This window comes from Chroicocephalus ridibundus, chromosome 6 (genome assembly GCF_963924245.1).
Source record: "Chroicocephalus ridibundus chromosome 6, bChrRid1.1, whole genome shotgun sequence".
In the NCBI taxonomy this organism is placed as follows: domain Eukaryota; kingdom Metazoa; phylum Chordata; class Aves; order Charadriiformes; family Laridae; genus Chroicocephalus; species Chroicocephalus ridibundus.
Genome location: NC_086289.1, coordinates 18066569 through 18080227, shown reverse-complemented (window position 1 = coordinate 18080227; position 13659 = coordinate 18066569). Strand labels below are relative to the sequence as shown.

General features: G+C 35.1%; 1 protein-coding gene across 1 annotated transcript in view; it reads left to right on the top strand.

The window, feature by feature from the left end:
- The window catches only part of IDE (insulin degrading enzyme), a 56592-nt gene that overhangs the window by 39739 nt on the left and 3194 nt on the right, over positions 1 to 13659 (top strand). The window contains exons 15-21 of the mRNA XM_063338419.1: positions 984 to 1080; positions 3405 to 3516; positions 4571 to 4738; positions 7576 to 7848; positions 10076 to 10137; positions 11076 to 11148; positions 13105 to 13172. Of these exons, the coding sequence (XP_063194489.1) occupies positions 984 to 1080; positions 3405 to 3516; positions 4571 to 4738; positions 7576 to 7848; positions 10076 to 10137; positions 11076 to 11148; positions 13105 to 13172 (853 nt within the window). The remainder of the gene's footprint in view (positions 1 to 983; positions 1081 to 3404; positions 3517 to 4570; positions 4739 to 7575; positions 7849 to 10075; positions 10138 to 11075; positions 11149 to 13104; positions 13173 to 13659) is intronic.

Below are 13659 nucleotides of genomic sequence, written 5' to 3'. Positions count from 1 at the left end.
AATTCTAGAGGCAAAAATTAAGATTAGGATTATACAACAATAAAAAGTTGATTTGGAATCAAGGAAAAATGTGGAAACAAATTTTTTAGTGATGGTCAGTTACCCCTTTAAGAGAGGGGAAGACTGATAAGCACAGTATAGGTTTTTCTAATACAAATCACAAATCTGTTAGATATGTATGCATCCCCCACTGAATAACTGAGTGACCTCATAATCTTGATTGCATTTGTCTTTCCAAAACTTTTGTGAAGTACATAAGTATTGTTAGCTTTTATTTTAGTTGAGAACATGTCAAAATGAGAAATTAATAGATTGGGTGATATAGTGTGGATATTCTTGTAGTATGAGGGAATTCAGAATGGCATCCCATCCATTCAGTTGGCATCCCATCCATTCAACCATCCTTCCTTCCTCTCTTATTCTATTGATTCTATATGTTAAACTATATGAAAATTGCTTTGCAAAGACAGGCTAGCAGAGAATCCATGTGTATGTGTGCTCTGGGATATATTGCAAAAATATTTTTCTTGTGTATTGTTTGTTACAAAGAGGCTATCAAAACACCATATTTGAGTGAGATTCTTTTTTTAGTCTAGATGGTAAATGCACAATGTGTTTCTCAAGCATTATAAGCTACATGCTGCTTGTTAATAACTAAGGCTTTATCTTGGAACACGATCTGAATGATTGCAACTGTTTTCTCTGGAGAATGAATGTTTGTTCATGATTGGAAAGGCGGCTTTATTTTTTTTCTTTCTTTTTGGAATCTAGGTCAGACAGTATGTGAATTCTAAGCGAAACAAACTATATGATGAGTGCTGCTATTTAGACCTGGAAACTTTCCAACATTGCATTTTTAAGGAGAGATGCACTTTTTCATGATTATAAGTTTCTCCTCCTTCAAGAAACACACCATATCTAATGAGTTAGGTACTTCTTAATGTAAAAATGCATGTAATTGATGTAACTGTCTAAATATCTATTCTAGATGTCACTCTCCCCCGCCTTAAGGCCTTTATAGCTCAGCTGTTGTCACGGTTACACATTGAAGCTCTTCTCCATGGCAATATAACAAAACAGGTTAGTGTGATACTTTCTTTAATAAAACAATTTTTATTTAAAAGCAGCATAAAAATGGAAGACTACTTTAATCTTCTCAGATCTTAAAGCAGTTTTGCCAAATGTGATTTCATAATTTGACTTTGTACTTTTTTATCTTTGTAGGAGTATCATAGTGTCATTTTTTCACTTTAGATTTATGAGGCTAAGTGCTGCCCTTGTCTTGCTCTCAGAAACTTAATAAAGAACAACTTACAATCTAAATATTTTAAAGTCTGTGTTGTGTATCATTACTGTGATGTGATCGAGCTGCATAAGGAACTATGTGCTGCAAATTCTGCTTTTCCATTTAAAAGTTTCAGACTAACTACCAAAGATTTAGGAATCAAAGATCCTTCCAAATGAAGTACTTTGGACAAAGCGAAACAGGAATGGTGGGCCATAAAAAATAAGTGTCAGCTCTCAGTTGCATCTTTTAGGGAGTAAAAATCAGAAAACATTTGTTCTATCTTCCATTAAAATAGTAATGGTTTGTATTTGCATAGGAAATCTAACCAAATATTTGAATATATGTACCAATACAAAATGTAGTACCTTTCTTGTACATTCTTGCATTCATTTTTTGTATGGCTGGTATAGCAGTATTTCTATGTTATACCAACTCTGTGATACTTTACTCGCAGGAGATGTTACAAACGCTGCATAACTGCTGAATGTACGGAGAAGAAAGTTAACTAATAAGGAGGGGAAAAATAAAAAGATGAAGGAGCCAATAGCACTGGATGCACAAATTTTTCCCTTTAGAGAATATCTCTAAAATTTTTTTATAGAGTATTTTTCATATGGAGAAATGTGAAAAATAGTCTCACTTTTTTCCATCCTTATTTCTTACCCATTTGTATATGAAAGTCAGTTCCTTCTGACATATAACTGAATGACCAGATTTTTTAGATTTACATGATGATGCAGTCATAGCAGAGAAATGTGTTCTTTAGTTGGCATAATGGGTGGTGGCTGAAGAGTCCTACAGTGAAAGAAGTGGGAAGGATGTACCGTTACGCCCATAGCTGTGTCATGTTTAGAAACGATCTGCAGACCTCCCTGAAGAGAGGCGGGTAGGGAAACTTCTCTGTCTCTCAGTGCCCGTGATGTGGTCATTGCTGACAAAGCTCAGAAATTTTAACCTGGATCTCAGTTTTTTTTTTTTTTTCCCAACTAAAATTAAGTCAAAATTTACATACTCTCGTGACGCCTTTCAATACTGAAAAAATTTTTAGGGAATCTGTACTTTCTGAAAAATTAGATCTATCTATCCGCTTAAAATTCACATTTCTTCTTGAACTAATTTCATTCTGATACTTGTTTTTTGACTATTGCTTTTATTTGTTTGCTGCAAGTGGATGAATAGTAAACTAATCCTGTTCAGAACATCTGTCTGAACACTCCAGTTGTAAATATTTTGTTTTAGTACTGGATTGGAAGAATATATAGTATTTTTCTCTAACCTTTCAAACTGTGTTTTGTAAGACCTCAGTCTTTTTGTCGTTGATAGTGGGGCAGCTGGTGGCATGTGTTTATGATGTTTTCAGACCTTTTGCGTGGTTTTGATAAGATCATCTGTGTTGTGAGTTTGTGGCAGTGCAGACTAAGAGATTTTGACTTTCAGCCTAAACTACTTTTTAGCAAGTGACTGTAATTTCCAGTATGCAGGCTACAACACCACATAACCCTTAACAGCTAAAGCTTTTGAAGTTAGATCCTTGACTGAAACTAATGATTTTTAAACCTTTTTCACTACTTATGATTTTTTTTTTAAAATTATTACTTTAATCCATCAAATAAAAGAAAGTATCTCGGCAGTGAGTCCTAATACTAGCAGCATGTCAATGGAATGCATGTTTGATCATAACCATTAATTTGTTTTCTTAAAATTCCATCTGCTGAGATGTTATTTGCTTTGCAAATGTACATTATAGGTATCTGGTTTTCAAACTTTGAAAGATGTGCACATCAAAGTGGTGAAGGGAAAGGAAAAAAAAAACCCATTGAACTTTAATTTCAGAAGCATTGGAGAGGAGTAGAAGTAGTTAAACATGTAGACAAGATAAATGTAAAAGAAAAAAACCTCACTAAATCCTCGCCTCCCAAGCCCCTGCTCCCTCTCATCTATTTAACTTCTACTGTATTTTTATTTAATTACAATATCCCTATTTTCTATTCTTGATTTTTTTTTCCTTTTTTCTTTTCTCTCATGTCATCATCAATAATTGGAAAGTCTCTTACCCTGCTGTTAGGTACAGACTGACTAATGATCGTTAAAAATCTTCCTATGTTTTCTCTTCCAGGCTGCATTAGGAATTATGCAGATGGTTGAGGACACTCTCATTGAGCATGCTCATACAAAGCCACTCCTTCCTAGTCAGCTAGTGAGATACAGAGAAGTGCAACTTCCTGACAGTAAGTTAAATGATTTATTTACAATTTTTTAATGCACATTAAATTGGATTCCTTTTGCTAATGGCTTTTTAAAATGAATATTACTCTGTTGCTAGGAGTTTGTTTCGAAATCAGACTTACTTCATCTTAAACTTTAAATTTAAAAATATCATTAGGGTGTGGTTTTGTTAATTAAATTATACACTAATATACTCATCTTTCTGGTATACTTGAAAATTATTTCATTTTTAATCTGTGTATGGAAATTGGACTTCTTGGGGGCTGGAACTAGATGATCTTTAAGGTCCCTTTCAACCCAAACCATTCCATGATTCAATGCTAATTCATTTGGTATAATTTATGGAAATTAGAGCCCTGTCCCAGGCTCTGCTGCACACAGTATACACATTTGAATAAGCACCATTCTTTGAGCACTTTTGAGTAAGTATTAAGTGATGATTCGGTGAGGGATTGTCCTAAACGGGTCTTGCTTTTTTTGAGAAAACTAAAAGCTCTTACACAAGTAACTTTGTTTTTTGCTGATATAAATTCTTTTGTTGTGGGGAAAAAAAAAATCTTCTATATAGGAAAGGATGTTCAAGGGGGATTGCTGGGAGTTATGCAGGAGTGATGGCATATGTAGCTATACAGCCAAAGCCAATTACCCATAGCTGATCATCAGCCTGTGGAAATGACCATGTACCAAAGAAGCTATCGGTATTAAATGCTGAATTATTTTTAATGTTCATAAATATTTCTGACAATTTGTCTTCAGAAACTATTTACACAGTAGAGGCAATGCAGAATTCCATTCCAGTTCCAAAAACATTTGCTTCAGGAAAAGCAGCCAGTTTCAATTTACTTGCTGCTATGCTCAAGCTCTGACATTTAGAGGTGTTAAAATAATCTTTTCTTTATTTGTTTCATGAAAAGTATGCTGTTAGTGGAAACTCTGCTTTAACAGTCCTAAACTATTATAATTCCATTCCACAAGTGATAGACCATTATCTTTTTAATTGTAGACAATGAGAATGCACATTTTTATGAACTTAAATGTTTTAACTTTGTCTTTTAGGAGGTTGGTTTGTATATCAACAGAGAAATGAAGTTCATAACAATTGTGGTATTGAAATCTACTACCAGACGGACATGCAGAGCACTTCTGAGAATATGTTTTTGGAGCTCTTTTGTCAAATTATTTCAGAACCATGCTTCAATACTCTGCGCACCAAGGAACAATTAGGTAAGTTTTCCCATAGTGATTTTGTGTCTGTATACAACACATGCACATACACTCATGCACTTATATGAGACATGATGAGGTGTTCTTTCCCTGCTTAGTGAATGCCATTTAAAGGGCACTTGGTAAATGTAAATCATTTTAACTGCTGGTGACTCAAAGGAATGTTACTGTGCACAGACTCTAAATTGAGAAGCAGCAAGCATGATTTTTGAGATAAGTCAGAAATATCTGAAACCAACTCTGGCTTAAAAACAGTTTACTCAACTGCACAGAAAATTTCATATCTGGAATTTTTACCAAAAGGAGATTAGATCAGTTTCCTAAATTTTAGATCTTCTTAAATAATCAATAGTAGTTTGATCTTCCTTGCTTGTGATCCTACTTCCAGCTGCCCTTGATGATTCATAAGCCCTATCTTAGGAATACTGCTGTATGGGTAATGGCAAGCTGCCATGTTGGTGAAGACCTAAATACATTTCAGGCTTTTTAAGAATACAGCTGTTCACCAATAAGTACAAATAATTGTTACGTGAACCAGTAAGACTGAGAACTAATAAGGTTATTCCAAACAGGATAACAGGAAAGAGAGAGACTTTGCATGACAGTTTGCATGACTGAAATACTGATAAGGGGGGGTTACAATTTTTCTAAGGGTGAGAGGCAGGCAAATGTCTCAGTGTGATGATTATGAACTACCAGGGATATCAGGCAAGACTAGACTTTTTGTGAGCAAATAGCAGAATCAGACATACCGTGTTCATCATAGGGATTTTAACTATGTAAATATATACTGAAAATAGGGCAGGACCCAGGTTATTTAGCAGGTTTTTGGAATGTGCTGGTGGCATGTTTTGCATAGAAGTTGGAGGTAACAGCTACAGAGGAGGGGGGGAATCAGTGAGGAAGAACTGTGTGAGTGTGGCCAGCACTGCATAACTGCCAAATGTTAGAGTTCACAAGACTTGGAAGGGAAGACAGTTGAAATACCAACAAAATTGAATAAGCTTTGTAAGATCTCTGAGAAAGCTAAAGGACAAAAAAGTTCAGGAGTTAGCAGTTTGCTAAACAGTAGGAGTAGTAACAAGAACTCATTCAATAAATGCTATAGCAGTACGAGAAAGAGGAAAAGTTGTCAATGGTGGAAAAAAAAATTCAAAATGTTTTAGGATGGCTTTGTTAGTTTTCACTTTAAATGTCAACTGTGACCAGATGATTTCCAAAATAAATACCAGTGATCAAAGTCCAAGGCTTACCTTTGAACAGGAAAAAAACAGACTGAAGGTTGTTCAGGTAAATTAGAAGCTTTTTAAAGAGTTCAGGCATGATGAACTCTATGTTACATTTAAAAAAAAAAAAAAAAAAAAAAAAAAAAAAAAAACCGAAATCCTGGAATTAGAAGTCCATAACTAAGAATTTGTGGATGATAGATGAGGTATTGGAAAAATAAACAAGGGTAAATGCTATATGTTTCCTTAAAAAAAGGAAAGAGAAGAGCATGGAAATTACAGATCAGTCAGATTAATTCTAATTCCTAGAAAATATGGAATAAGTTATCAAAGCAGTTCTAAATTCATAGAAGGTAACTGAGAGACTGTTACTGGACAAACCCAGGTCAAACTAACCTAACTTTTTTTTCTTATACAAACAGAGTTTGGCTGTATGGATGGAAGTGGTGATGTCATATGTCTCTTCTTGATAGTATGAAAGGCGCGTAATGTTCTCAAACAAGCTAGAGAGAGTACATAGGTGGAAGTGCTACACATTTGCATGCAAGACTTCGGAAAGTCATGACTGGAGAATAGATAAGAATAGTTCATTTGAAAAATGGTGTTCTACAGAGCTCTATTTTGATCCAACGCTATTTAATATTTTCATCAAAACTCTGGATGATAGAAGAGTGAATATACTTACTAAATCTTCAGATAAGACTAAGCTGGGAGAGGTTGCAAGTGTGTGGGAAGGTAGAATTAGAATTCAAAATTAGTTTGACATTTTGGAAACATGACTTGAATGAGGATAAGATGCAATTTGTTAGGAACAGTTTGGCAGGAATAGTCAATGGCACAGATAGAAACTAAGAAGCAATTGTCTAGGTAGCAGTTATGTAGGAAACAATCTACAGGTTACAGTGGATCAAAAGTAGAACGTTAATTAGTAGTGTCATGCAGCTGTGTAAAACGCTGGATATATAAATGAGAGCTTCCAAGGTGCACACACAATAATACTCCTGTATTGTTCAGGCAAGGACTTTGAAATACTGTATCCAGTTTTGACATCAGCATCAAGAAACAATTAGAGAGCTATAAAACAACATTTAAAAGACTGAAATGTGAGACAATTGTTATTAGAAGAGGGGAAGAAGACTGAAAAAAGGGTTAGGTGTTCAGATAAGCAAAAGCTGCAACAAAAAGGAAGGGAATAATGTTTTCTTTGTATCTAATGGATAAGATGAGAAATAGTCGTCTTACATTGCAGCAAAGAGAATTCAGATTAGACGTTATGGAAAAATAGTAAGTTCCTAATGTTGAGTCTAATGAAGCACCAGAGTACAGTTTAATTTCTGTTTACCTAACGCTGATGACAGAATTCCTTTTGTTCTGTCTTGGTCTGCCTCATTTCCTCCTCACCCTCCTCTGAACTGATACTTACCTCAGTGAAACAAAGTTGGTTTTGGTTGTTTTTTTTTTTTTAAAAATAGTGTCATATTTTGAAAACCTGCATTATTTCATTTATAATACAGAATTAAACCGCATTACTGTCAAACATGCCATGTTTGGCAGCCTTAATGCTGGAACAAGGGATTTCTTTTAATTTGTGACTATTCTTGTTTTGCCCAGGTTACATTGTGTTCAGCGGTCCACGTCGGGCAAATGGCATACAAGGACTGCGATTTATTATCCAATCTGAAAAACCACCGCACTATTTAGAAAGCAGAGTTGAAGCGTTCTTAAAAACTATGGAGAAATGCATAGAAGACATGACAGAAGAGGCCTTCCAGAAACACATCCAAGCTTTAGCAATTCGTCGTCTAGACAAACCAAAGAAGCTGTCCGCAGAATGTGCTAAATACTGGGGAGAAATCATTTCCCAGCAGTATAACTTTGACAGAGGTAAGACAAATTGTAATTACTTTAAAACTGAATGCTGTAGGTTGGCTGCGCTTGTGACTGTTGAGTGTCGTGTTCATTTGGGAACAACTTAAACTTTTACATAGCCTGTGCAAAATTTCATACGTTTTTTGTGACTTGTGTCAGGTAAGTTGTATTTCTTCCTGCTGCCCTGAGAAAATACCTCCTCATTTGTGGAGCTTGTGCTGTCACTGCTGTGGGAGCTGTTAGTATTAGAATGTGTTCCCTGATGTTCACCATATGATGAGGGGTGGCAAATGCTTCATTGACCATATGTTCTTTCCCTTAAGACTCAGTGAGACACAGAGTAGGTCAAGCATTAGAAGTGGTTTGAATGCAAATTTTGGTGTCGCATAAGCTCAGATTTCTTTCTGTGATGTTCAGATGTCTGTATCACACATATGCCTAATACTTGACTGAGATGCACTGAAATACACTTTGACATTCCTGCGGGTGCACACGTTCATATGAACCTATTCCTCTTACCTCTGTGCAGCTCTTTTGAGGGAGCGATGGCAGAGGCAACAGCAGGTATCTTAACTAACGTCACCTGTCTCAGTTTAGAGTAGGCTTGAAGAAACATTAGTTTTTTTTGATTTTTCATCTATGATACTTTGAAGATTCTAAGCTTGCAGAAGACCAGCTGAGATCCAACTTCTGTTGTTATTACTGACAGTTACTTACATTGTGATCCTGCATAGTATTTAAGTTGTATTTTTCCCTTTTTCTTTGTTGTTTGAAGATTTTTAATCCAAAATACTGAGGTATATTAATAATATAGTTTCTAACATTAAAAAAAAATAAATCCATTTTAGGTACAGATCAACTTTTCCTCGTATTTTCATGTCTCAACTCTTACTCATGACTATAATTTTCCATCTTCCATGCATAATATGCTTCCTACGTAAAACTCACTCTGTATCCTGTGACTTCTCTTCTGTGCTTTACATGCACTGTATTGGCCTTCCACAATAGCAAATACAGTCTTTTCGGTTGACAATGACTCACTGAACTGTTGTAATAATGAAGAATTTTTGAATTGCCATCTAGCTTGGTCTCGAGAGAATGAGAGCTACTGACAAGGTTTCATGCCCGAGTATAAGGAGTGATGTGGAAACTTAGCCCTACAAATACTTTTTCGTGTGTCTGATGAAAAGGTTTATTTTTTTCTCAGCCTTAAGTGTTTCTGTTTTTAACCATACTTGGATCTATATTATCTCTCTGGAATCTCTTACTGCTAGCTGTAGCCATATCTTTCATATCTAAATCCCACTGAACTTACTATTACCTTTGACTTTCATATCTTTAATTCCCCTCTACCCACCAGTAATTTTATTTAATTAATGATTCTAATATGACTAGAATTGTCAAAATCAGAAATTCAGCCTTAGGAAGTGAAAGAGTTTTTACTTCGGGTTTTTACATTTTTATAAGTATTACTTTTACTGTTTTACTTCATTTAAAATTTTTCTCCAAAATGTCATCTAATTTTCCAAACTCTGTTTTGTTGATTTTTTTTTTTTTTAAAATCTTCATATTAATTACTTAGAGCCTCCCTCACAGGCTTGTTAGCTGCATATTGTTGCATGCATTTCTTTCTTGAAAGATCTTCCTGCTAACCCGAAGAAAAGCAAGCATGCCTACAACAAAAAGCTTATGCAGCAATGATATTACATGATTAAATCATTACAATTTGGTTTATATGAAGCGATGTAGCTACTGAGACATACTGTCCCTAGATACCTTAAAGGTGGTTATTCCTTAACAGGTATGATGTAGGCGTTGTTCCTTAAATTTTTAAAAAAAAATTCTACCAAAGTACATCCTACCATCCTGTTCCCTAACTGTGAATAAAAGCCATCTATAATCAGGCTGGGTTAGAAATACATAACATTGATTTTGAGATAATACACAGAAGTAGGCACATCTTTTTTAGCTACTGAATAACATACAGTGCAATCAGTATTCTTCAAACATGCATTTTTTAGTAAGTCCAATCAAATGGACTTACTGAAGTATAATTTTCTGCCAAGCTTCCAGTGACACTTTCAGTGATGTAAGTATTAGCTTGAAAGTTAACAATGAAAAGCGTATCATTTGCAGTCAATTACAGTATCTGAATTTGAAAGAAAAATACTTTGAATAAGTAGTGTGCTAATAACCAGCTATGATTTGCAGACTTGTTCTAATTTTTACTATTGTTGTGCAGATAACATTGAAGTAGCTTATCTAAAGACCCTGACCAAGGATGATATTATACAGTTCTACAAGGTAAGTTAGTCATGTAGTTAAAAACTTACTTGGAAAGAGACGTAGATATAACTGGATGTTATTTTGTGTAAACTATGAAAGCATATACTTATGCCTGGTTTAGGCAGATAATATGATAGATGCAGATACCTTAATAATAATTTTGTTTCGTGAGTCTTACTTAATTTAATGGCAACTAGCATACTGTAAAAATTGTGGAGAAGGACTGGGTTTTGTTGTGTGGTATTTCTTTTTTTCTTACCGTCTCTTATTCTCCTCCCGTCTCATTTCCTTTTTCTGAATAAAAAATGTGCTGCTTTATGACTCTATGACCAAGCTTGACCAAAATCACAAATTTGTCCCCCCCCCCCTTTTTTTTTTATTCTTCAACCAGTAAATGATTCAGCTTACTTTGTGTGCATGAATTGTGAATGAAACGGATATTTTTAAAGCTTTGTTCACTGTAAATCAACAGTTTGGTTTTTTTCTTCCTCTCATAGTTAGGCAGAACAAAGGAATGGCATAACAATGCAATAATTGTACATTGCAACTCAGCATGAAGTTGCTAGATAGATACCTAATATAAGCAATTCAAATACTAGGGGCCGTCATCCCCCCTGCCGTGATGGTGATGTGCTTCCAGAAGGCTGCCAGGGATTGAAAATTCTGCAGAGATTCTAGGTTGCCTTTCTGATGCTATGATAGTTCATGGCTGAATTCCTACTACTTCTAGTTTTTCTGAGTCCCAAACAGTACCTGAATTTCTTAACTGGGTTGTGAAATAATTCAAAGTATTGTATGGATGACTTTTAATAATATTTCAAGGGACATCCCAAAATTCATCCCTTATTTTAAACCATAAATTAAAATTTAAATGCTTTCATTCTTTTACTGTTTCGTAAATACAATGTCTGAGTGATACTTCCCACACCTGAAGGACCTGATGTTTTTTACTGTAGGTGCTGTTGGCAATAGATGCTCCCAGAAGACACAAGGTATCAGTACACGTCCTTGCAAGGGAAATGGATTCCTGTAAGTATTGTACTGAATATTGTATTTCATCAATTCCTGTTTAAGCAAGGCATAGTTAGGCATGTTATATTATACAAATACGCTGTAAGAAAAACGCAGCTCTTTAGACCATATACCTTTCAGAGGAAAAAGTATAGGTTTTCTTCACATGGGTGCTTCAAATTTTCTGAGTGATGTTTGTGGCCAAGTTCTTCAGCCATTCTGAAGTATATTGATTAAAACAATATATCTTAAAATAGCACTACTTTTTTTCAACAGGGTATTCTGAAACAAACATAAAACTCTGTAGTAGTCCTACTACAAAAAACAAAATTAGAATTTGCAGTTATCAATACAATGTGAGTTTGGGTTTTTTTCTGACACACAATGAACATCCACAGTTTTATTCAAACACTCTCAAAGGAAAGGAAAAAACCAACCCCAAAACAAACCCCACAACCCTCTGGGAAAGTCAAACATTACATTTAAACTTGAGAAAGTCAGTTTATTTAGGTTTTATTTTCAAATAATCTGTATCAGCTGTACATTGTAAACTGTTGTTCCATTTTTGAATTCAAGAAGGAAAAGGTTAAATGTGTTTCTGGTTAATATAAATAAACTGAGAGGAAAAACTTCTATGTTGTTCTGTGCAGATTTTTCACCAGTTTATACTGGACTTAAATTCCAACGTGTAACTGGTTGCAAAATCAAGAATACTAAAGGCTTGTCTGTAGAACAGAAAGAAGCAGATAGCTCTGTGCCTGTCATGAAACTCCTTCCAGTCTCAGAATGATTGATTTTTATGGTACTGTGGGAATTGTAACTCTGCAGCTGAGTAAGGAAGACTTGCTTCAAAGCATCTTTCCAGTTTTCATGACTAATCATTGCTAAATAGAAATAGCTCTAAGACTTTTCCTATCTGTAGAAAACTAAAAATATAGTAATTGCATTGCTAGAATGGTTCATCATTTGCTTGGAATGGTATCTTCCCAAGACAAGGGTGAACACGGGAGATGACCTAACAAGTGGTTACTCTTACAGCCATTATAGCAAGGTATTCTCTCCATATACTCCCCAGTTCTAAACCGCTAATTCTGGCATTTAATCATTCTCTCTTATGGCATGAAAGAGAAATTGTGACTTTAATGCATTTCCTGTGAGTCCAAATGAGCATCCTTCCAAGTGCAGGTGCCCATCCTCTAGAGAGTAACACAGAGGAGCAAGGCTGAAAAGCTTCCCAGTGAGAAGTCTTCCTCCCAGAGGCAGGCTCATTATTTTCTCTGAGAGTGGAAAAGAATCAGAAGCAGCAGAGTAGAGATCTGGGATTTTAGGAGGGGGAAGCACTTGAACTCCCAGGGTGAAGGTTAGGGTTGAAATTTGAGTATGGAGCTAGAAGGGAGGTTTAAGGAATTTAAGACTAGAAATTCTTATTGACAAGTGGATTGGATACAAGAAGTTGTTTTGGGGGCACTGGAGTTAGGGTTTGCATGGGGACAGGCAGGGAAGGGAAGACGTGGGGTTGCTATTCAGAATTTTGGTATGTGGAGTAACCCCCCACACTTCCATAGGCATGTCCTTACTAAAAGGTGTGCTGTTGCATTGCTCTTGTTGCATATACCACTGGCATTTACTACTGTTCTCATAATTTGTACTGGAAAACAGTTTTAAGTATTCATTGATCAGTAGATTAGCAATTTTTATTTCTACATTTTATTTCTACATTCTCTTTATGTGTAAGAAAAATGAATAAAACCCATTGCCTCAGCACATGTTCTCAAGTCAAATCAGGGATTAGGTATTTCTAAAGACAGCCATGGAGTATAAAAGCAAAATGTTCAGAAAATCTTGTTTAGAGATACTTTAAAATTAATAACCTGTGCTTTAGATAGATACCTGTCTTATAAGAGAAAACAGTTTATTATGTAAAAGGTATTGATTAAATTATCGTCCTGAATTAATTTTGATGATGTTAAATAGGCCCTGTTGTTGGAGAATTTCCATGCCAAAATGATGTGAACCTGGCACCAGCACCTCCACTACCACAGGTAAAAAGAAACACCACACAAAAAATCCCAGGTTGTTTTCTCACTATGGAAGTTTAGTATCATTAAATACAAGTTTATAGGTAAAAACAAACTTGAAATTCATGCTGTTGTGGGCCTGTTATTTCAGCTCTTTTCCACATGTATTGTTATCCTTGATAACAACAGGGATTTTTCCTGATTTTTTTTTTTCTTTTTAACAGTCTGTCCTGTTACCTTTGTTCCTTCTGTTCCATTGAAATGAAATCTAATAATAGTAGTTAACTCTACTGAGTATCTACACTATGGAGTAAAATACAGATTGTTATTGTCTGAAAACACTGATTGTATATGATCAGATGTATGAAGTGTCAAGAGAAAGATGCATATGCATCGACAAATTTATCACCTTTGTTTTAAAAAAAAAAAAAAGCAACACCAAACCGCCACCAACAAAACCTACTGTCTGGTCATTGTCTTAGAGCCTAAAATATTATTATATTCTTCTTAT